At 42.3% G+C, this 23,757-nt stretch overlaps 1 protein-coding gene across 3 annotated transcripts; it reads right to left on the reverse strand.

The window, feature by feature from the left end:
- Window positions 1-2,009: 2,009 nt before the first annotated feature.
- On the reverse strand, window positions 2,010-18,450 carry LOC129818317 (uncharacterized). Of its 3 annotated transcripts, none has more exons than XM_055874085.1 (10): window positions 18,243-18,450; window positions 17,016-17,406; window positions 16,526-16,586; window positions 15,188-15,502; window positions 11,506-13,486; window positions 11,301-11,357; window positions 10,888-11,080; window positions 5,911-6,044; window positions 5,723-5,794; window positions 2,010-4,417 (listed from the first exon to the last, which is right to left on the reverse strand). In XM_055874085.1, exons 2-10 carry the CDS (start codon window positions 17,385-17,387, stop codon window positions 4,147-4,149), a joined length of 3,456 nt encoding a protein of 1,151 aa, XP_055730060.1. In that variant the 5' UTR covers window positions 17,388-17,406; window positions 18,243-18,450; the 3' UTR covers window positions 2,010-4,146. The 3 variants fall into 3 exon arrangements, with proteins under 3 accessions (XP_055730060.1, XP_055730061.1, XP_055730059.1); XM_055874086.1 differs by having other exon boundaries at window positions 10,888-11,077; window positions 18,034-18,449; XM_055874084.1 differs by having other exon boundaries at window positions 18,034-18,449.
- Window positions 18,451-23,757: the final 5,307 nt, after the last annotated feature.

The following is a 23,757-nucleotide window of genomic DNA, read 5'->3' on the forward strand; positions in this document are numbered from 1 at the left end:
TTTCACATGAATAGGCAGGGGCGTAGCCATGGATGAGCCTGGGAGGGCATAGGCCCATCCACTGGGGAGCCAGAACAGCCAGTCAGAATGAGTTTTCCCCCACAGAAGGGTGTTATTATAGACAGAAATACTCCTCAGTTTCATCAGCTGTCTGGGTGGCTGGTCTCAGACGATCCCGCAAGGGGAAGAAGCCGGATATGGAGGTCCTGGGCTGGCGTGGTTAAATGTGGTCTGCGGTTGTGAGGCCGGTTGGACGTACTGCCAAATTCTCTAAAATGACAGAGGCCGTTTATGCTAGAGAAATTAACATTCAATTATCTGGCAACAACTCTGGTGGACATTCCATCAGTCAGCATGCCAATTGCGCGCTCCCTCAAAACTTGAGACATCTGTGAAAAAACTGCATATATTAGGGTCTTATATGAACTATAACGGAGTAAAATTGTTGAAATTGTTGCGTTTATATTTTTGTTCAGTATAGGTACCATTGACTTACATTGGATTTGTGCCACACATGCTAAAAAGTTATAGTTTTTAGTTGTAAGAGGCCAGGTAAACAAAACCAAACCATGGATTGCTGTCATACCTTGTCCATAGACTGTTTACCCTATGTAACCGGTGTGAAATTGCTAGTTAGCGGGGTGCGCAACTTTTGTGGAGCGATGGGTAATGATGCTTCTAGGGTGGCTGTTGTCTATGTGTACAGAGGGTCCCTGGTTCGAGCCCTGGTATTGGCGAGGAGAGGGACGGAAGCTATACTGTTACACCTACATGGTCTCAGTTTCACTTCCAGATTTCTCAAAAGGAAAGATGGTTATTTCAGCCAAACAAGTAAATCAGTTTGCATATGCAACTAATTAAGAAATTACACAAATACACTATGAACACTATTTTATTCATAAAATGTATTACAATTAAAACGATTGACAATACTAATCTTTAGTGTTGGTCTGTGAGATGCATGTCTACGGTAAGAGCCCATCACTTTTAACATAGGATGAAATAAGGAATACATTTTTATTTTTTTTTAAGCAATGTAAAGTTTTAATTTTCAGACATGGGGGAATCCCAAAATGTGTTGTGTTTTCCACTACACACCAGTGTAAACTAAAGAATCCTGTTAAAGTCAAATTAAAAGAAAATATATATTTCACATCACTCACCAATAACTTTGTCACATTTTTCTACCAACTCAAGAGCAGAGGTCAGAGTGAGGAAGAGAAAGGGCACTAGAACACATCACAGGGTCTGGCTCTTTGGGAGTAAATATGTGCAGACTTCCGCCACACCAGCAAAGCTACTGGCAAATAGGTCCAGGGCAGTGGAGGAGTATATAAACAAAGATTGCAATCCGCATGAAGGCTCTCTTAGAAAGTAACCATACACTTACAAAAGAATACAAGAGAAAATAAATGACAAAATAAAAAAGTTTTTATAATGGCAGAACACTAGAAGTTATGGAGAAGTTTGAACAGTGGAATACTTGGGTGTTAAATGCAAACCCCATTAAATCAGTCAGGTAATGACACTTTTGAAAAATTATGCTGAACAATTCATGAAAGGATTATGTCAATGTGTGCTGATGCTGAGCTGAATGTTTCCACTTGATTCCGAACAAAGACCTATCTGATATGTAATGATGATTGACCACAGATAGACAAAGTATTCACTTCAAATGAGTGTTCCACAATAAATTGTCATGATTTAAAAATAATGCATGAGAATTATGGTAATGAATTGAACACTACAACTATTTAATTGCTGGCTCCTAGATAAGGATTTTGTTAAAGCAGAAACGTATCTCCACAGTCATTATTCAATGTAAAAATGAGATTGCAATAAGGACAGGCTGTTTGGTATGACAATGCTAGAAGTGTAAGCTGAAGTAGAAACAGATCGGGCAACCAAGCTAGGTCTTCCAATCTAAGGCAACAGAGTTCTTAATGGACCTATTTACAGGCCTGATTTAACTTTTACATGAAAGATTGCTGCACACACACAAAGAGAAGATGGGTAAATGCTGTTTTAAGACAGACCAGTTAGTGGATCCATATTTTGCTCAACATCATGTGGCATGGACTGATGTGGATTTTATGGATCACATGATTAAAAAATAATAATTAAATACAAAAAAAAAAACACAACATCTATAATATACATTTTGCAATATAATATACTAGGTAGGCGGTTTAGCAGCAATAGGAATTAGGAAAACATCTACAGGCCCGCAGCCCACACTTACTTATCCAAGCACAGGACCACTCAGTGCACATTACTTGTAATCCTCATGTTGTGAAGAAATGTTAGAAATGTTCAGCAGCTATTAGAAGATGAGGCCAGATCACAGCCAGACAATTGAATAACCCTAACCTGTGACCATCCAGCATTAGAATACTGGGAGACAGACACGGTCAATGGTGTCAAGAGTCCCTATTCAGAGGAGTTTGAAGTCTATGACAGTTTAAACAAAAAAGGGTCTGCCTACAAAAAAATCCAAACACAAAGATGTTGCATATTTCATATGTCCAAAGAAAAATGATGCACCAAAAAGGAAAACCAATCCACAGGAAGGAACCGCAAGAAGAAAAAAAAGAATCCAGTTTGTGATCAAAGATTAGGTACATTTCTACCAAATGACTATTTCCATGGATACCGAGTCCTTTACAGTGAGCCAAGGGACTTAAACCTTGAGGCATTTCGACCCAAAAGGTCCTCGTAGTACAACTGTGTAGCTAGGTCAGGGAAAGGCAAACTTTTTGGCTTCAGGGCCACATCGGGATTTCGAAATTCAATGGAGGGCCGCACAGATTTTTTGGGGATGGACGGGTTTGTTAAAATTAATTTGCGGGCCGGAAAAACTGCAGTTATTTGGAAATATATAGGCCCATTATAATTTCTACATACCATCATCTAGATTTAAACGATCAAGAGTGGCCTTGAGTATTTCATCTAACCCAAAATAATCATTTTTATTTTAAACTTGTATTACTCAAACCTCCCGTGGGCCAGATTGAATGGGCTCATCGTTTGCCCAGTCCTGATCTAGGTCCTCAACACTGAAGTAGAGATAATATACCATCTATAGGAAATACACATTTTCATCAAATCGTGTTCACACATCAGATGATGGACCGGATGATGCACATCAGGTGAAAAAGAAGACTGTTAATTATGGACTTTTCCTTTTCTTTCCAAATACTGCAAAATATACATATTGTTTCACTATGATTCAAGATGGGAAATCATCATCTAGATCCCAGTCGGGTTATCAGGGGGATGTACTGAACTGATGCCCCCACATGTAACATCTTTCCCAACAATGCATGAGGAGGTAGAGAGAGAGATGTGGCACCAATCCAAGTTGCTACTGGTGGTCAGTTACCTCCATTCCCAAGGCCAGGCTAGCAGTGAGGCTGTCATCAGGTGACTAAAGCTGCACATATACTGTTGACTGTCAGAAACGGTTGTGTCCTCACAAGGTCCCGTTCAAAACAACAATTTAATGAATGAGTTGATGAGAAATCTGAATGAGGTAAGAAGGAAAGTGCTCAGGTATGGGTTATCAAACTTGTTGTCCATGTGTTCACATGCGAAAGTTCCATATGTGTCTGCATGTGTGTGAACGAACACACACATCCAAGTATCAGCGCACAAAATTCTGTTATCACAGTTTCAATTATAGTTCCCAAGAACAAAAAAGTAATTGTTCAACCACTATTCATTATCTATCATAAAAATCCTCTCTTTGCTGGATTGAGTTTAAATTTCCATAAAGGCACACATTAAGTCGATTTGTTCTAGCACTTCAAAGTCTGCCAGTTCTAAAACAAATAATCTGAACGGGCATTTCAGGGGCTCAGAAGTAGCAAAACCTAACACGATCATAGAAATCTCTTTACATGCTCTAATCATTAAAATCCAGTTTCATAAGCCCAATCAATTTACAAAACAAGCTGCCCAAAAACTGAGAATGATGAACTGTGTGCAATGCATGTGTGTAGCATGTCACAATTGATAACTTGTTCACTCTATAATGTGCTACTTTGACCCGATGGGCTTGGGTCAAAAGTAGAGCACTATGATGAATAGGGTACCATTTGTGAGAGTCTGTATTTGGATGTGAAATAGGGGGTATTGTGGGACTGCTCAGTCCTCCAGGCCTTGGCGGGTGAAGAAGTCTTCCAGCTCGCTCAGCCGCTCGATGAGCATGACATCCAGGTCGGTATCGTCAGGCCTCCCCCGCCTCCCACGCCCCCTGGGGCCCTTTACGCGCAGGGGAGCCATGTTGGCCCGGACTTTGCGTTTGCGCGGCAGTGTGAAGTCGGGGAAGTCCAGTACACGCTTCCTCTTCTGGTGGCCAATGCAGACCAGCGATCCGTTCTTCTCCTTGGGCTCCTCAAAGATGGTCTCCAGGCTCCTGGTATGGGAAAACAATATGATAAACCATATACTAAACAATATGATAAACCATATACTAGTGCTGAGCGAATAGTGCTTTTTTGAGGTCGGTTCAGATTCGATTATTAAAAAATACATTACTGTTTTCGATTACGGTTATTTAAAAAAAAATAATAAAAAAAAAACATTAAATGCACTATGTGTGTTGAATGCTTTAACACAGAATAAAACAATTAATAAAGGTCCCATGATGGTAGTGACTGCCCATTACAGCTCATCACTTAAATCATAATATATTGACATTAGTTAAAACAAATATTTCAGGTGTGTATTATATTTGTTTTAGTTATTATTTCATTATAAGTCATCCCATCTCTATAGAGCTGCTGTCTTTGCTGTCTGACAAAATCACTATTTTAGAAGTTCTTCAAAGTAAATAAGGCATACTGTTATGATTGCTGAATACCAACTATCAATCACTAAGATCATGCATTTTCAGGTTGAGATACCTCGCTAAGCAACTGCTCTCCTCTTGATGACATTTTTCTGTCTCTTTTACAAAACATAAATAAAAGCTACACAGACCGGACAAGTAGGCACAATGGTTTATGGTCATTGTAGTTAATTACCATGTTTTCTGCACTAAACTACAAGCTCACAAAAAAAAGACCGAAATGGAATTCAAATAACAACCAACATTGGTCAATGAGTTGTTTAAAAAAAAATGTCAATAACAGAAATGTCAGTTAACTGCTCAGCAATACCATACACTAATCAAAATGATAAACCATATGATGAACAATATTAAAGGGGAAATTACTGAGATTAAGATTTTTCACATTAAAATGTATACCAAACAAAAACCTTTAAAATCAAAGTTTAATAAACCATACAACTACGTACAAGGAATACTTAACAATTTCCCCAGAAAATGTTACAAAAACAAATTTACAGGAAGAACTGTGCAGATACAAAGTTTGGTAACAGAATAAATATCAGGGAAATTTTACAGTAACTGTTACCAAACTTTGTATCTGCACAGTTTTTACAGTTAATGTTTTTTTTTATTTACTGTGTAAATTGGTAAAAGTAGTCATTGTGCATAGAGGTGTATGGTTTGTTACACTTTGAAATCAATGGTTTTTGTTTGGCATACATTTTAAAGTGCATAATCTGAGCCTCAGCGTAATTCCTTTACCTTGGAAATGCCCTATGCCTATTTTAAAAGCCTATTGACTAACAACAAGTGGTTTCAATATACTGTAAATTGTCATGTTCTCCAACTTGAGGTACAGTTTGAATAATAAAAAGGATGATGGCTGACCTGTTGGGAGTGGGTGATTTGTAATTCTTGTTGGTGTAAATCTCCTCCAAGCTGAACTCCTTCTTCTTCAGTCTGATGGGATGTACGCAAAATAAAACATGTAAAACACAGTTGGCACTCTGTGTGATCACATGAGCCGTGGTATTTCAATAATCCCATTGTTTTGTTAGTTACTGAGTTTAATTTACCTCTTTGGTTTGGGCAGGCCCATGGGCGTGAGGTTGTTGTCTGGTTTGGGAACAGTCTTCCGAATGCGGATCTGGGATACCCTCTTGGAGCGCTGGCATGGCTGGGTTCCCACACTCGCATCATACAGACCACCCTACAGAACAAAAGAAAGAAAAAGTGAGCAAGATCACAGAACCAGAAAGGAATTATATTTTAATAATATGGAAAAGAAGTCACAAGGGACAGGTACAACTAGCTGGATTGCAAGAGTTTGTGTTCAGACAATGGAAGAGGTTCTTCCTTGAAAAATCAATGATGCTCACAGGGAATAAAATGCAAAACTCACTCCGTGGATCAAATGAGCATCCTCAGTCAACACCAAAATGGTGTTCCCACTGTCACAACATTCATCAGCCCCCTTAGGTCCAGGACTAGACTGCAGAGACTGCAACTAAGAATTAGCTATATTGCTCAAATCTGGCGGAACGTTTGTTGTGCATGATCCCTATAAAATGTAAGGATTGTACAGAATCAGAGCCACACCTACAGGTAACTGCCAAAATAAAAGGAAACACTTGAGTAAATGAGGGATACAAAGTATATTGAAAGCAGGTGCTTCCACACAAGTGTGGTTCCTGAGTTAAGTAATCAACAACAAATTCTGGGCGGGCCATTATTTTGGCCCCCATATGTTGACAATGTCCCCATCCACAGAGCACGAGTGGTCATTGTTTTCATTCTTATCAAACCATTCAATGATAACCATATGCCATGGCTGTCTCAGTCAGCAGATTTCAACCCAAATGAACACTTATGGGAGATTCTGGAGTGGCGCCTGAGACAGTGTTTTCCACCACCATCAACAAAACACCAAATTCTGGAAGTTCTTGTGGAAGAATGGTGTCTAGGGATGTGCATCTCTTCTTTCATATGCATCTAGATATATGGGCTCCGATAGAAAACATTTTCATTTGGAACAATTCGGTGCGATTTGGTTTGATTAGGGGAATGAATTTATGTGATTTGGATCAATTCGATACAATTACATGCATTTTTTTGCATGAACACATTCATTTTCCATTTATATCTGCTGCTGATGGGAGCTCAGGCGCTGGGCCTCTGAGCTGGATCTGTCTGAGATGACTTCTCTAAGCGGAGTGGCCCTCAGTGTGTGTATGTTCCTCAATGGTGTGTGTAGGTACCTGACCTGAACCATAGGGCAGCTCAGGTACCTATGCTTTTTGTCCCCCTACTTTTTATCTGAAAAATCACCAATTTGTCATTTTTGCAGATAAAATGTTGAGTTGACACAATGACAATACTAATCTTTAGAAATTAGAATGGCATTTAGCCAATTAGTATACTGCAGCTTTGGATTTTACCCAGTCTCAAAAGCAAATAGTTTAGACCGATTGGAATTTTAAGGAGTGTTTCTTCCACTCCAACCAATGAATGTGACCATGCACAGCTCCAAAAAAGTATTGCTGTCATTTATGAAATTACCCTGTTCATGTAACAATGACCAAATACACTGACTGTTTAAAGAAAAAACTACCAAAACGATTTCTTATAGTGAACCTAAACAACTAAATCAAATATGAATGATTGAAAACCCCAATCAGCTGTTGGATGGGAGTTGCGTCCACTCCGGTAGGCTACACAACTCCAGTAAAACACAATTGGTAACATTTAGTTGAGTTACAATTAGTTGAGACATTCAAATTACATTAATTGTTTTATTTAACTAGGCAAGTCAGTTAAAACCTTTCTGAACCACCCATCCCGGATATTTGTCATCAGAAACACTGACTAGCATAGCGTAGCCTAGCACGAACGGTATATAATAAAATATAATTTCATGAAATCACAAGTGCAATATTGCAAAACACAGCTTAGCCTTTTGTTAATCCATCTGTCGTCTCAGATTTTGAAATTATGCTTTACAACGCAAGCAATACTTGCATTTGTGTAAATTTATCGATCGTTCGACAAAACAATAAGAACACTTAGCGTCAGGTAACTTGGTCACGAAAATCAGAAAAGCAATCATATTAATCGTTTACCTTTGATGATCTTCGGATGGTTTTACTCACGAGACTCTGTTAGACAGCAAATGTTCCTTTTGTTCCATAAAGATATTTTTTATATCCAAATACCTCGGTTTGTTTGCTGCGTTATGCCCAGGAATCCACCGGAAAAAGCGTTCGCGACAACGCCGGAAAAAAATCCTAATTATATCCATAATGTCCACAGAAACATGTCAAACGTTGTTTATGATCCAACTTCAGGGTGTTTTTCAAATATCTATTCGATAATATATCAACCGGGACAGTTGGCTTTTCACTAGGACCGAGAGAAACAATGGCTGCCTTTCACTTTTGCGCAAAAATCACTCGGAGAGCCCCCACCTATCCACTTACGCAATGTGCCCTTTCACGCTCATTCTTCAAAATAAAAGCCTGAAACTATGTCTAAAGGCTGTTGACACCTTAGGGAAGACATAGAAAAATACATCTGGTTGATATCCCTTTCAATTGGCAATAGGTATGCATGGGAACAGAGAGGTCTCAAAAACAGGGCCACTTCCTGGTTGGATTTTCCTCAGGTTTTAGCCTGCAATACCAGTTCTGTTTAACACAGACAAAATTCTTAGTTTTGGAAACTTCAGAGTGTTTTCTATCCTAATCTGACTATTATATGCATATTCTAGTTTCGGGGGCTGAGAAATAGGTCGTTTCAAATGGGTACGCCTTTTTAGCCAAAAGCGAAAACTGCGCCCCCTAGTCTTATTAAGAACAAATTATTATTTACAATGATGGCCTACACCGGCCAAACCTGGATGAAGCTGGGCCAATTGTGCGCCGCCCTATGGGACTCCCAATCACAGCCGGTTGTGATACAGCCTGGATTTGAACCAGGGTGTCTGTAGTGACGCCTCTAGCACTGAGTTGGTGCCTTATACCGCTGCGCAACTCAGATGCCCAAAACTGAACTGAAGGAAAGGAAGCACCAATTCAGTCACAACAGATGAGGTATTTTCAGAATAAAGTTTTTAAAAAACAGATTGGTAACTTTTGAATCGGTTTTCTGGCTGATGCATGCTTCATTTGGATCGGTTAGGTTTCATATCTTAAACATTTGAACTGAAGACCGTTGGGTATTGATGAATGGTGAATCGTTACATCCCTAACATGTGGGCTCCCAAGTGGCACAGCGGTCTAAGGCACTGCATCTCAGTGCAAGATGCATCACTACAGTCCCTGGTTCGAATCCAGACTGTATCACATCCGGCCGTGTTTGGGAGATCCATAGGGCGGCGCACAATTGGCCCAGTGTCGTCCGGGTTTGGCCAGGGCAGGCCGTCATTGTAAATAAGAATTTGTTCTTAACTGACTTTACTAAGGGTTGGTAACAGGCTGATTGGTCTGCTATTTGAGCCAGTAAATGGGACTTAGGTAGCGGAATGACTTTTGCTTCCCTCCAAGCCTGAGGTCACACACTTTCTAGTAGGCTTACATTTCAGATATGGCAAATAAGAGTGGAAATATCATCCGCAATTATTATTTTTAGTTAGTCTCCCTCAGATACCATTAAAAACTGCAAACATTTCTCCCCACCTTATGACAAAATGTGTAGAATTGCAGGAAATTGTCTGTAAAACAGCACATTTTCCTCTCCGCCCTATGGTAAAATGAGTAAAAGTTCAAACATATTTTTTTCTCTCTAGGGCTGCACGATTTGGACAAAATATATAATTGCGATTTTTGGGCCAGATATTGCAATTGCTATTATGAATTGCAACACGTGGGTGAAAACTTGGTAATTCCATCAGACATGGTTAAAACAACTGTCAGGGTAGAGAACATCACTTCTAATATGAGATCATGTGAATTAACACACTGTGCTAACTGAACACAAAACCAAATGAAACTCATCTTTCCCAACATTGTTATAGGCTACATATGATAACAGATAGGATTATAACCCCTACATATTAACAAGTCAAAATATATTATTGATTCATTCATGAATAACATTATGAGTTCCTATTTCCCAATACGAGTTCTTAAATAACCTAAGTTAATGATTTATTCAAGCAGCCATGGGCTGCAGATGGAATATGAAGCTTATGATTGTGTAATTATGTATAAATAGGCTGAATCATTATTATAAGTCAAAGTGCCTTAAAAAAATTGTAACACGTAGCCTACTGATTGCAAGGTGTAGTCTGTGTCCAAAACATTGGCGTCTGGTCCAGTCATTCAATGTGACATGTTTCAACTCCTCCCTTAATTTTGTTATACAGTGTTGGGATGGTGATTTGGGAGAAATATGTATACTTCTTATCCAGCTTGTTTATCATCTTCTTGAAGCCATCTTTGCTGACTGTGTAAATAAGAACCATGTCTTTGGCTATCTGATAGCCCCTGACTTCTATGCGGCTGCGGGATGTTTTTTTGTAGGGTGTTACACTTGAAAACGCATCAGCAACCAATGCGTGTTTCACGTAGGCGGCTGGTTGTGGCTGAGGGGCTTTGCTGCTCTCGGGTTCTTTTTTTACTATTCAATCATCGTAAAGTAGTGGATGGTTATTCTTCAAATTATTAAATCAATTGTCGAGACAACTCAAACAGTTTTTGAGGTTTGCCTGTAACGAAATACTGCCATAGCACTGAAGATGCGCCCTTCTTTGGCACCAAATTGACATTCTTGTTAGCATTAGCAGCACCGGACACACTGAGGTAAAGCCACACAATTGCTAAACCTCATACTGTACTGTCTTTGGTGAAGCCCTTTCTCTCCTCACCAGCATCTAAATGTGCGCTCTAACCTGGGACGCTTGTGATTGCATGGCATGCACATGCTGGCCAGAGTGTGAGAGTCACCCGTGAGCAAATGCGGCCCCTCATGAGTGTGGCCACCACACCCATCAAAGTTGCCCATCCCTGTCTAGTCAAAGTCCATTCTAAGACAGTTACTGTACATGCCAGGCTCACCTCTCTGGATGGGCTGCGGCCATGCAGACCAGGGTATTTGACGTTGGCAAAGCTGGGCACAGGCTCGGGCTGGTTATCCAGACGCATGATCTTGGGGCTGTGGCTATGACTGGTCTTGGGGCTGGAAAGGGCCCGTTCTGGGGGGAGTCTGACCCAACGTCGCCGTGTCGGTGAGAAGGTGAGAGACGTACTGCTGGGCGGAAAACAGGATGGAGACACACAGTTCGTGATGATATTCAATAATAGGCATAGGTTGTGCATCACTTATACATGCTGTTTATCCTTTGAGATGCCACTGACAACAGCAGTAACAGATGTAATGTAGCCAGCCCATATTCGTTTGCCAATCAATTATTACATTGCATTTGCATTTCATGGACATTCAATAGTGCCACGTCTAGACGTCTGCTCACCTTGCTGTGCTAGACATTCTGACAGAGGTAGCTTCTTGACTGCATGATTGAGCATAACTGCAATTACAAACCAACAAGCAAGAAAACAAGAAATCAGCAGAATATCTTCAAATGTTTACTACAATAAGTAAATCTTTATTCTCTCTATTAACATAGAGCCATCTTCATAAGCCATTAGCACATGAAAATGCCTATCAATACTGACCTGTGGTCATTGTCCAGGCCAGGAGGGCCTGTGTAGTCCTTGAGGGGGGGATACATGTACTTCTTCTGTGACTCTATAATCTGACACATCACCGTCTCCACCGCTGTGGCCGACAACCTCATGAGGGGCATGGGGCACTTATGTCTGAACCAGAGGCGGAAGGAGGCGGGGGAGGATGCAGCCAGCATGGTGCTCAGACCCGCCTTGGAAAACTTGGAGAAGCCCATCTGGCTGAAGAGGGACATGGGAAACTGGCCTGTGGCATGGAAGAGGCTGTGCTGCAGAGTAGAAACATCTCTGTCCAGGGCCTTGCTGCTACAGCAGAAGGAGGAGAAGGTCTGGGCTAGGGGCCCTAGCTGCAGGGGGGACAGAGGCAAGACTGGGCTGCCCAGAATCACCAGGGGCTGCCAGTGGTGCTGCAACGTCTCCTCCTCCAGCTCCGGCAGAGACATGGCTAGAGTGCCACTAGTGCTGCGAACACCTTTCAGGGGCCGCTTCTTACAGGAGGACCGGTCCTTATTCCAGTGGTTCTTGAGCTTGGAGTTGAAGAAGCACGGAATGCTCCCCCATCTGCTTTGACCACCATCCGGGGGTAAGGGGAGCTCCGGGGAAGGGCTGGAAGGTACAAGCTGGCTGGCTGTGTCCGACAGCTGGAGTAGGAGGGCCTGGCCTTGGGGGTGGATGGATCTAACACCAACCATGAGAGATTTAGAAGAGCCATTTCGGGGAGAGGAGAGCTTGGAGACCACAGAGGAGTCTAGAGAAGGGCTGGAAGAGTGGAAGGGCAGGAGGGATCGATCCGTGGCTTGTTTTCCCTTCTGAGGGTCCACGTAGCCAGACATGGGTGGGGAGGGCAGAGGGGACCAGGAAGAGGGTGCAAAGACTGAACCTGATAGTGACGATGCTCCGTCTGGAGACTTCAGCTGGGCGTGGGACAACGGATTGTGTTGCTGATGAGGAGGTATGGTAAAGTTCAGAGTCTGATTTTCTCGGCCACCATATGACACCCTCATACTCTCTACAAACTGCTTGTGTTGTTGACTCTGCTGCCTCTCCTCGGCTGCCTCCCTGCCCACACCAACCTGTGGTCGGTCTTGTATCTGAGCTGAGAAGCTACTCTTGACGGACATAGTGGCGGTAGAGTTAAACTCACCGACCGAGTGTGCCTTCGCTTCCCTCTTGTTCCGCTTCTTCCTCTCAGGCTTCCGGTCTTTCTCTGCCTCTTTGAAGGACTGAGTGTAGGCCGTGTGGTCAGTGCGAGGTGGGCTGGTGACCCTAAGTTGGACATTAGTTGAAGCAAGAGCTATTCTTCCCATGTGCTCGGACCTAGATGACTCTACAACTTTAACGGAATGTGGCGACAGAGAGCAAGCTCCTATAGGGCTCAACTGTAACCCCTCAGGAAATGCAGCCATAGTCCTACCCTTATCTGTAAGTGGACACTTATGGAACTCAGTGCTTTTGGACTGGCCTTGGGATTCAGTGGGGAAGTGTACATGAGGAGAGTGTGGATGTGTCTCCATACTCTCGCTCCTGTTCCCAGATTGTGCCTTCTGAGAAGGGGATGGAAGGGGCACTTCCTGGCTGTCACTAGACTCTGTGTCTGCCAGTGCAGAATTGACCAACCAGTTAAGAGCATCCTGCCCCTTCTTGGCCGCCAGCTCCATGTCCAGATCTTCAAAGTCCGACACAGGGGAGTAGTTTCCTTGTTTGCACCCCTCAGTGACCCCCTTAGAGGGAGCTTTTCCTATGGAGGATACGGACCGGCCTGACTCAGTTCTTTTCATTTTCCCACCTAACCCCTCTTTGCTCGGGGCCGGACTGTGGCTGGGGGAAAATGTTGTCGTCATCATCCATCGACATCCAGTGACGCTCCCCTTGTCTAAGTCTGTTCCCGAGGAGCCCATATTACGCGAAGGGTTAGGACTGTGTGGTAACAACTTTGTGAAGTCCTCTTCTTTCAGCACTCTTGGTTCCTTTCCTGTACAACACAAGAAACATTACTTACCAACAAAATAATCTTCAATCAAGTAGTTAAACACTGGCAGCCCGTGGCCCCCATGTTTGGGGTCACTTAGAAATGTCCTTGTTTTTGAAAGAAAAGCTAATTTTTTGTCCATTAAAAACACTGTGCAGACAGTCATTTACAACATTAACAATTGTAGCTGGAAACAGTGAATTTTTTAATGGAATACCTACAGAGGCCCATTTTCAGCAACCATCACTCCTGTTTGTCAATGGCATGTTGTGTTAGCTAATCCAAGTTTATCATTTTAAAAGGCTAATTGATCATCAGAAAAGTCGGAAGTTTACATACACCTTAGCCAAATATATTTAAAAACTCAGTTTTTCACAATTCCTGACATTTAATCCTAGTAAATATTTCCTGTCTTAGGTCAGTTAGGATCACCACTTTATTATAAGAATGTGAAATGTCAGAATAATAGTAGAGAATGATTTATTTCAGCTTTCTGCTGGAGGTCATTTTGCAGGGCGCTGGCAGTGCACCTCCTTGCACAAAGGCGGAGGTAGCGGTCCTGCTGCTGGGTTGTTGCTCTACTACGGCCTCCTCCACGTCTCCTGATGTACTGGCCTTTCTCCTGGTAGCGCCTGCATGCTCTGGACACTACGCTGACAGACACAGCATACCTTTTTGCCACAGTTCGCATTGATGTGCCATCCTGGATGAACTGCACTACCTGAGCCACTTGTGTGGGTTGTAGACTCCGTCGCATGCTACCACTAGAGTGAGAGCACCGCCAGCATTCAAAAGTGACCAAAACATCAGCCAGGAAGCATAGGAACTGAGAAGTGGTCTGTGGTCACCACCTGCAGAATCACTCCTGTTTTGGGGGGTGTCTTGCTAATTGCCTATAATTTCCACCTTTTGTCTATTCCATTTGCACAACAGCATGTGAAATTTATTGTCAATCAGTGTTGCTTCCTAAGTGGACAGTTTGATTTCACAGAACTGTGATTGACTTGGAGTTACATTGTGTTGTTTAAGTGTTCCCTTTATTTTTTTGAGCAGTGTAGTTGCGTGCTATTGCTTGTACAGATGAACGCGGTACCTTCAGGGGTTTGGAAATTGCTCCAAGGATGAACGAGTCTATAATTTATTTTCTGAGGTCTTGGCTCATTTCTTTTGAGTTTCCCATGATGTCAAGCAAAGAGGCACTGAGTTTGAAGGTAGGCCTTGAAATACATCCACAGGTACACCTCCAATTGACTCAAATTATGTCAATTAGCCTATCAGAAGCTTCTAAAGCCATGACATAATTTTTTTGAATTTTCCAAGCTGTTTAAAGGCACAGTCAACTTAATGTATGTAAACTTCTGACCCAATGGAATTGTGATACAGTGAATTATAAGTGAAATAATCTGTCTCTAAACAGTTGTTGGAAAAATTACTTGTGTCATGCACAATGTAGATGTCCTAACCGACTTGCCAAAACTATAGTTTGTTAACAAGAAATTTGTGGAGTGGTTGAAAAACAAGTTTCAATGACTCCAACCTATGTGTATGTAAACTTCTGACTTCAACTGTATATAATCCACACTCAGTCTTAAAAACATTAAACTTTTCTCCTTTTTTAAATGACTTGAAATGTAACAGGGAGGCATGCACACACACTTGTCAGCGTGGTGCCTTCTAATCTTTAGTGCGTCAACTTCAACTCACCCAGACCATGGAGAGGTGACAGGTCCTGTCTGGCGACAGCAGCAGTCATCCCTCTTGCCAGCTGGCCCACCTGGTTCCTGAGCAGAGCCAGGCTGTTGCCATGTGTGGTGCCCTGCTCACAGAGCTGCTCCATCCTCCTCTCCACCACCTCCAGACGCTGGCACAGGGAGCCGAGGGAGCCCGTCAGCAGCCGCTTCATCTCTGCCTGGTGGGCTTCCAGGCAGCGCTTCAGGGTCCCCAGCTGCTCTCCCGTGGGGCCAGCCAGTGGAGTAAAATCAGAGGGGCACACCGGAGGCGAAGGAGGGGAGGTAGGCTCTGTGCACAGAAAACAGTCACAGAGAGGGTGGGTTGGAACTGGGGAGGTTGATTGTCAGGTTTGGGTAGCTGAAGGACACGGTTTCATAATTTCCCCCGATCACTTCTCCTCACGTTTCAGTCTGATCATTTAGATTGCTGCTGCCTCCTGTTAGCCTACTACTATGATAAATCAAATGGTGAGAACGTTTGCTAGCAAGATATAGCCTATCTAACAAGCGGGGAAGGGGCAGGTAAATATAAAATCCCGAAACGCATAATATATATATATATTTTTACCCCTTTTTCTCCCAGATTTTGCGGTATCCAATTGGTAGTTACAGTCTTGTCTCATCGCTGCAACTCCCGTATGGACTCAGGAGAGGCGAAGGTCAAGAGCCTGCATCCTCCGAAACACAACCCAACCAAGCCGCACTGCTTATTGACACAATGCCCATTTAACCCGGAAGCCAGCCGCACCAACGTGTTGGAGGAAACAGCATGCACTGCACCCGGCCCACCATAGGAGGAGTCGTTAGTGAGCGATGGGACAAGGACATCCCTGCAGGCCAAACCTTCCCCTAACCCGGACGACGCTGGGCCAATTGTGCGCCGCCTCATGGGTCTCCCGGTCGCGGCCGGGTGCAACAGAGCCTGGACTCGAACAAAGAATCTCAACTGGCATAGCTAGAACTGCAATGCTGTGCCTCAGACCACTGTGCCACTCGGGAGGCCCCGAGGCGCATTCTTACTGAGTGACTGCAAATTTGTCTGCCTGCTGCAAGTTAAGGACAGACAGACACACACCTTCGAGCGCTACACCTAATATGAAGCTTTTTTGGTCTACAAACTTGTAGACAGATAAGTAAATGTTGACAAAATACCTAGGCATATTACAACACTTCCGTGTTTTCTGAACATGAGTGTCTTCCAATCCAATTCGGCTATCAACTGTCAATTTACAGATACGATCACGAGTATGGCCAGGTTGGCACCCCCTTAGTTTCTATGCACAACAAACTGATAACAACAATTGTACATTACCTAGTTGTTTTGGATGAACCGAGACATTGCCTTTGTTGCCGGGTCTTTGAGTGCCTTGGACCTGAAAATTACCACGCACAAGTTTACACACGATCCAATACACAGACATTGGATACACATGCAGAAACATACTCTAAGACAGGGTTCCAACCGGCAGCCCAAGTTTTATTTGGCCCTTCACGTTTTTTGGGGGTATTTTTATTGTTGGACATAAGCCTGTAAAAACACCAGGAAATCAGCTCCAAGTGACTTCAATTTAATAAATATGTTGCCAAGTATTCCCACGCATAATAGAGACACACGTGATCATACACAAATGTAAACAAGGTTTGAAATTATTATGTTTTAGTCAAACATATGTGATAGGTCCAACAGATTATTTGTAATTATGTTACGGCCGCTCCCACTCAAGAAAAATAATAATACAATAGTTCTACAGCTGAATCTAGTTGATGATCGCTGCACTAACACCACCACACACATTCCCCACCTGGTCTGACACTTGTGTCTCTGTTCTTCTGAAATTGGAAGAGCCTACAGTCCCATAGACAGGACCTCTCAAACTGGAGACTGAGCCCAAATCCCTCTGCCTGTGCTCTGCCAGGGTCTGTCTCTCTCTCACACCAGAGTCCACCCCAAGACTACCATCTCTAGCTCTGCTCTCTGCTGGTCTGTGAGACATAGTCACAGTCACCAGAGGTCCCCCACCCTCCGCAGCATTCCTCTGGTCCTTGCTAGTCTCTCTGCACCCCGTGGCCAGTTGTTCATGGTACAGCTGGGAGAGAGAAGGGCATGGACCCAACGACATGGAGCCGGGCAGCTGCTGACCACCTCTTAGATCAGCCGAAACAGATGAGAACATCACACATGGGCTGAAGGGCCTGCGGAGCAGAGAGAGGGGACAAGAGGGGTTCCTGGGTCAGATTCCAGTTCAGATAATTGTATTGCCAATACAACATGATTTAAATTTAGTGATTTAATAAGATCTTATGATAGCTGGATAATCAACTACATTTAATACACAAATCTACATTTTTAAAAATGTCTAAAATAAACATATTTCAATCTAATTCTTGCATGCAACCTTGAGGCGAATACCAAATCATTTCTCTATTATTACCCAGCAGTGTGATACATTTAGTTAATCTAGCCATCGTTACCTAACCCCACGCATAATCCCCGACTGCTACAACAAGTAAACTGGCTCGCTATCTTCTGTGGTTTGACAGATCGAATCAACTACTAGCATGACAAAAATAGACACCAAACATAATAGCGAGTCTATTGCAGAGTCAATTGTGAAAACACTGATCAAGCGTAAATCCCTCACTCACTGCCTGCCTGGATTCCCAAATACTCTCTACAATATCACGACTGTCTACATCTTTTATACTATAGCTATAATGTTGCTAGCCACTGCGATCAAAACGTCGAAGGGCCCGTGCTACACGACTCGCGCTTTGTTGAAGCATTTTAGCCGGTAGGTTTTGACAATTGTGATAACATACCTCAACCAGAACTCTGCGCCCACTGTGGATATGTGGCTTTACCAAACTTTCCCCAAGACGTGCCCCACAAACTCCTAGATGAAATTCCAGTTTGCTATTCCACCCAGACGTCCCGTACTAATGATTTCTATTTCAACTGCGCTTCCGGTGGAAAGCGGCGCTTGAAGGAAAGGCGAAAAGGCAGTTTAGCATTACATTTTAGAACCTACCCACTTTGTAAGCCAGTATACAGAGATGGCAAGGTGTCTCTTCAATATCTAGCTAACCGTATATTTGCAAAATAGTTATATACTAACATGGCATTGTTTTTTTTTGCAAGAAATACAGATTTGTTTACGAACAAATAACTAAATGAATCTCGCTCTCGGATCAGGGCGAGACAATTGGCCAGATTGGATCGTAGCCTACTTCCTTTTGAAGGACTCAGCCATTGGCGCAGACCAGCCGGCTCGAGCACTCTTCTCCTCCCATTGGTGCATCGATGAGAAACGGCATTATGGGTTACCATAATAATGTACAGTATAGGCCTTGTTTGCATGACGTAATATTTACAACATATACGTTTTAGACAAATCTCACACACAAAACCAGTCTTTTTTTTTTATTTCGTCAGTAGTGCTGTCATATTGGGGTCCATATCAATAAGATTATAAAATATTTTTATTTGGTCCCCAACAAAAAACAAAAAAATGTAGGCCTGGCAAAAGGACAGGGTTCCGGTCTTGATGCATGGTTTCGAATACTCCTACAGTTTTGCTTCGGTACTGCACTTTAACTGACGCACGGCCCAGAAATGCAATTTGCAATGGTAATGGAGGCTCCTCAGAGGAGGAATGAAATAAAAATGGTAAAATATTGAAAAAGTTATCCTTTTCAGATAAAACTATACTAAATATATTAATGTCACCAAATAACTGATTAAAACACACTGTTTTGCAATGTAGGTCTACCGTAGCCTCAACAGCACTCTGTAGGTAGCACCATGGTGTAACCGGAGGACAGACAGTTTTCATCCTCCTCTGGGTACATTGACTTCAATCCAAAATCTAGGAGGCTCATGGTTCTCACCCCCTTCCATAGACGTACACAGTAATTACGGCAACTTCCGGAGGACGTCCTCCAACCTATCAGAGCTCTTGCAGCATGAACTGACATGTTGTCCACTCAATCAAAGTATCAGAGAATGAATCTAGTACAGAAAGTATTAACTACAGCTAGCTTACTCTGCAGTGCATAACATGTGGTGAGTAGTTGACTCAAAGAGAGAGAAAGAAAATAGTTGAAAAGTTTTGAACAAATGAATTTCTTCAAATATTATGGCAAAGCAAGAGAGAGAGAAAGCTAGCTATATTTCCTTGTATTTTTTTAAACTTTCACTTACATAGCTAGCGAATGCAGCTAGCTAACGTTAGTTTAGCCTACTCAAACACCCGGCTCAAACAGAGAGGGATAGTATGTTAGCTAGCTGACTGTGGCTATCCAACACTGGAACTCTTCCAAGTCAAGGTATTCATTTATTTCCACCGGGGCCCGCCGGTGTAACTGCTAAAACTGCTTGCTGACTGTACACTGTACTGCATGATTGTAGAGGGTTTACAAATGTGTTAGTTCTATTAGCTATGTTTACTATGATGTTAGCTAATATGGTGACAACGATGTAGGCTATGTGTAGAGGTTAAATGGAGTGGTATTGAACGCATAAAACACATGGTTTCCATGTCTTTGATGCTGGATTGACGCACATTCAACAAATCTGATACAATAAAGTGGATATTTGTCAAATCTGTCATGATTGATGTATTGTAACAGGCCCACAATGTGGTTAATAAAATCTGATTTTGATATTTGGCTGTTTTTGCTGCATAACATTTAGAAGTTGTCCCTTTTCAGGTTTAGAAAAAGTGACTGCCAAATGCTAACTCCTGTTCGTATACGCTGGTAGCATAGCTAGCATACAGACATCGGTGGTGGTAGTCAAAGTAGTTTCAATTGTAATGCAGTTGATTGATGATGATGACATTAATATGTATTTGGTTGACATCCATACAAGCATTATACTCCGAATTTTAGCTCAACATAGTGTGAAATACACATATAAACAATAGCCTAAATGTGGGAAAAGTTTTGCTGGGGGGCAAAGGGGAGATTCGGGATAGAGATTGAGGTTGGAAAATGGTGTAGCATTTTTAATTTATGTTATTTTGGCTGAGCTACTAAGTCAAGCACCGGGAAACGGACTCCAACATTTTAGAAGAGGTAAGGTCTTGTCTTTCGTTTAGCCAGTTGCTTGTAATTACCTGGATGGCTATAGCGATTAACCCTGAATCACTACGAGTGGTGCGGTACAGTCCAATTTATTGGATGCAGTATGACAGCTCCTCAAAGCACAAGAAGTATGAGAAATGCTGACTTCTGCAGAGAGGCATTGCAGTAAATGCTTTACAGCCACTGCAGATGTCGGATTGACCATGAAGAGTCTTTGAGGCGCACGGCATCGCCTTACAGAGGCATCGATTTAGCATCCGCAAGCCCCCAGAGGCTCCGCAATTGTCTCACACCATCCACATGGAGCCTCCGGACCCCATTTTTCGGATCAAGCATAAATTGCTTTTTTATCCTCCTTCTGCTATCCCTAGTCAATCCTATACATATAATGTCTTGTGCTGCAAAAGTGAGTATAATTTCCTAAATAAATGTACTCCGCTGTACAAAAGTTTTGTATCCCTACTTGAGTTGTGTTGGTGGTTCTACCACAGGGTAAGTAGTGCGTCAAGTGCAGTTGCCAAGGGCCACAGCTTGAACCTAGATGTAGGAAGACTTCCCCTGACAGTAGCCTCTCCACTACCAAGACCCTTGCAGTGCCTCCTCATGGCAAAACATATGGTAATTAGCTAACTTACGACTTAGGCTAAACTGCTTGCGATCTTGCAGCAGCAGTGGGCCATAGAGGAGTAAGTGCATGCCCACTGGCATGTGGACACGCCCAACCACTGCCCCAACTATGGGTTAATAGCCAGTTAAAGAGCTCCAAGCATCAAAGGGTGGAGTAGGACCTTGAGCTAAAACGGCCAATAACAAACGTCAGGAGGATCTGTTCCCCCTGATCTACTCTGATGCTCCAGGACATGGAGAGATTGAGGCAAAAAAGATGGTAACTGTTGACAAATAGTTTTCCAATTGTAGAAAATATCAATTTGATTCTTTATTTGTGTTCGTATATCCATTGATATGTCTGGTTTCTATCAGTTATTCATAGAAATGCACCTGAGTCATGTAGGTAATTAGTCCAGACTCATCAAAGAGTAGGGTTATTGTAAGTACACATGTTGTATAAGGAAATTATTTATCTGCAAATTAACATAAAACTATGGTCAATAAATACAATGTCATTAAAGGTCGAGACTGGATTGTATCAACACTAATATGTTATGGTGTGGATAAGGCAATGGAACTTAGATGTAAGAAGCATGGGTTGAGCTGTCACATTCCTGACCTGTTTTCTTTTGTCTTGTATTTATTTAGTTGGTCAGGGCGTGAGTTGGGTGGGTTTGTCTATGTGTGATTTTCTATGTTGGGATTTTGTGTTCGGCCTGGTATGATTCTCAATCAGAGGCTGCTGTCAATCGTTGTCCCTGATTGAGAATCATACTAAGGCAGCCGGGGTTTCACGTGGGTGTTTGTTCCTGTGTCAGTGTTTGTGCCACACAGGACTGTTTCGGTTTTGTCACGTTTGTTGGTTGTTTTGTATTTTGAAGTGTTTTGTTGACTTTCAATAAATAATGAACACTAACCACTCTGCGTTTTGGTCCTCTCCTTCTGTCAGCGAGGACAGCCGTTACATTAGCAAGAAATTGGGTTTAGGTGCAAGTTTGCTGCCAAGCTGATGTGTGGCAGTAAATGACTGTTTTGTTAATTTACAAGGACATGATATTCAGAAGATGTTACCCTGCATCTCAATTTTTGTTTTAATCTATTTTAAGCCATTACTTCTTCAGGATTGGTGGGTCCCCCAAAGACGGTTGAGCGAACGTAGCCTAATGCGATTAGAATGAGGTTGTACGTAAGTAACAAGAACATTTCCCAGGACAAAGACATATCTGATATCTAACTCCACTGTCCAATTTACAGTAGCTATTACAGTGAAAGAATACCATGCTATTGTTTGAGGAGAGTGCACAGTTTTGAACTTGAAAAGTTATTAATAAACAAATTAGGCACATTTGTGCAGTATTGATACAACATTTTGAACAGAAATACAATGGTTCATTGGATCAGTCTAAAACTTTGCAGATACCCTGCTGCCATCTAGTGGCCAAAATCTAAATTGCAACTGGGCTGGAATAATACATTATGGCCTTTCTCTTGAATTTCAAAGATTTTTTTTAAACAGTTGGTTTTTCTTTGTCTTTTGCCAGATCTAATGTGTTATATTCTCCTACGTTCCTTTCACATTTCCACAAACATCAAAGTGTTTCCTTTCAAATGGTATCAAGAATATGTATATCATTGCTTCAGGGCCTGAGCTACAGGCAGTTAGATTTGGGTATGTCATTTTGGGCGAAAATGGAAAAAAAGGGTCTAATCCTTCCACACGGAAGAATACACCTTTTCCCTCAAGAGGGTTTATAACAAGATAGAGGAAGTGTTTTTTGCAGCTGTCTAGCTTCCTGCAGTAGTGGCCTATGTCCAGGCTCCACCAGCAAATCTTTCAGCAGCAGGTTCTGAAGGACATGTTTTCCTGCACTGTATGCAGAGGTGAGTGATGGCTGACCTCAATGACTGCCATAATGAAAGCAGTGTGTAGGTTACACTATAGTCTTTTGGAATATGCGTTTAATTTAGGTGATAGTCCTTGCTCATCCAACAGGATGTGTTACACACAGGTTTTTCAGCATTAGAGACAAGGACTATAGAAAGTACAGTACTTTGCCCTCTGGGGAGCATAAGGCAGCAACAAGCACTTGCCATGCCTAATGGTCCTTGGCAACATTTTCAGCTTCCCCCCAGACAGGCTCTTGGTCTTCATTCCTTTGTGATTGAATCAGAACTAGGGGTTAAGGTTAATAATGACATCAAAAACATGTTGTCCTGTCTAATTTGGTAGGGACAAATCATTCACTAAACGCTAAACCTGAACAAAATATTGTAATAATTAAGGTGGAAAATGAGCAAGTTGAGGAGACTAAACTGCTTGGAGTAACCCTGGATTGTAAACTGTAATGGTCAAAACATGATAAAACAGTAGCTAAAATGAGGAGAGGTCTGTCCATAATAAAGCACGGTTCTGCCTTAACGCTATCAACAAGGCAGGTCCTACAAGCCCTAGTTTTGTCGCACCTGGACTACTGTTCAGTCGTGTGGTCAAAGAGGGACATTGGAAAATTACAATTGGCCCTTAAATGTACACGGAGAGCTAACAATAATATACATGTCAATCTACCCTGGCTTAAAGTAGAGATTGACTTCATTACTACTTGTATTTGTGAGAAATATTGACATGTTGAATGCATCGAGTGGTCGGTTTAAACTACTAGCACACAGCTCAGACACCCATGCATAAGACATGCCACCAGAGGTCTCTTCACAGTCCACATCCAGAACAGACTATGGAAGTCACACAGTACTACATAGAGCCATGACTACATGGAACTCTATTCCACATCAAGTAACTGATGCAAGCAGTAAAGTTAGACTTAAAAGTCAATAAAAAATACACCTTATGGA

The sequence above is a fragment of the Salvelinus fontinalis genome, chromosome 21 (genome assembly GCF_029448725.1).
Source record: "Salvelinus fontinalis isolate EN_2023a chromosome 21, ASM2944872v1, whole genome shotgun sequence".
Classification (NCBI taxonomy): domain Eukaryota; kingdom Metazoa; phylum Chordata; class Actinopteri; order Salmoniformes; family Salmonidae; genus Salvelinus; species Salvelinus fontinalis.

Bases quoted from the DNA above. Each gene is read 5' to 3' on its own strand.
- LOC129818317 (XM_055874085.1), bottom strand. From the start codon at position 17,387: ATGTTCTCATCTGTTTCGGCTGATCTAAGAGGTGGTCAGCAGCTGCCC. The intron at 15,503-16,525 runs GTAATGTACAAT...TTCTGTGCACAG, and splicing joins GGTTCATCCAAAACAACTAG to AGCCTACCTCCCCTCCTTCG. The intron at 13,487-15,187 runs GTGAGTTGAAGT...TGTGTTGTACAG, and splicing joins GTCACCTCTCCATGGTCTGG to GAAAGGAACCAAGAGTGCTG.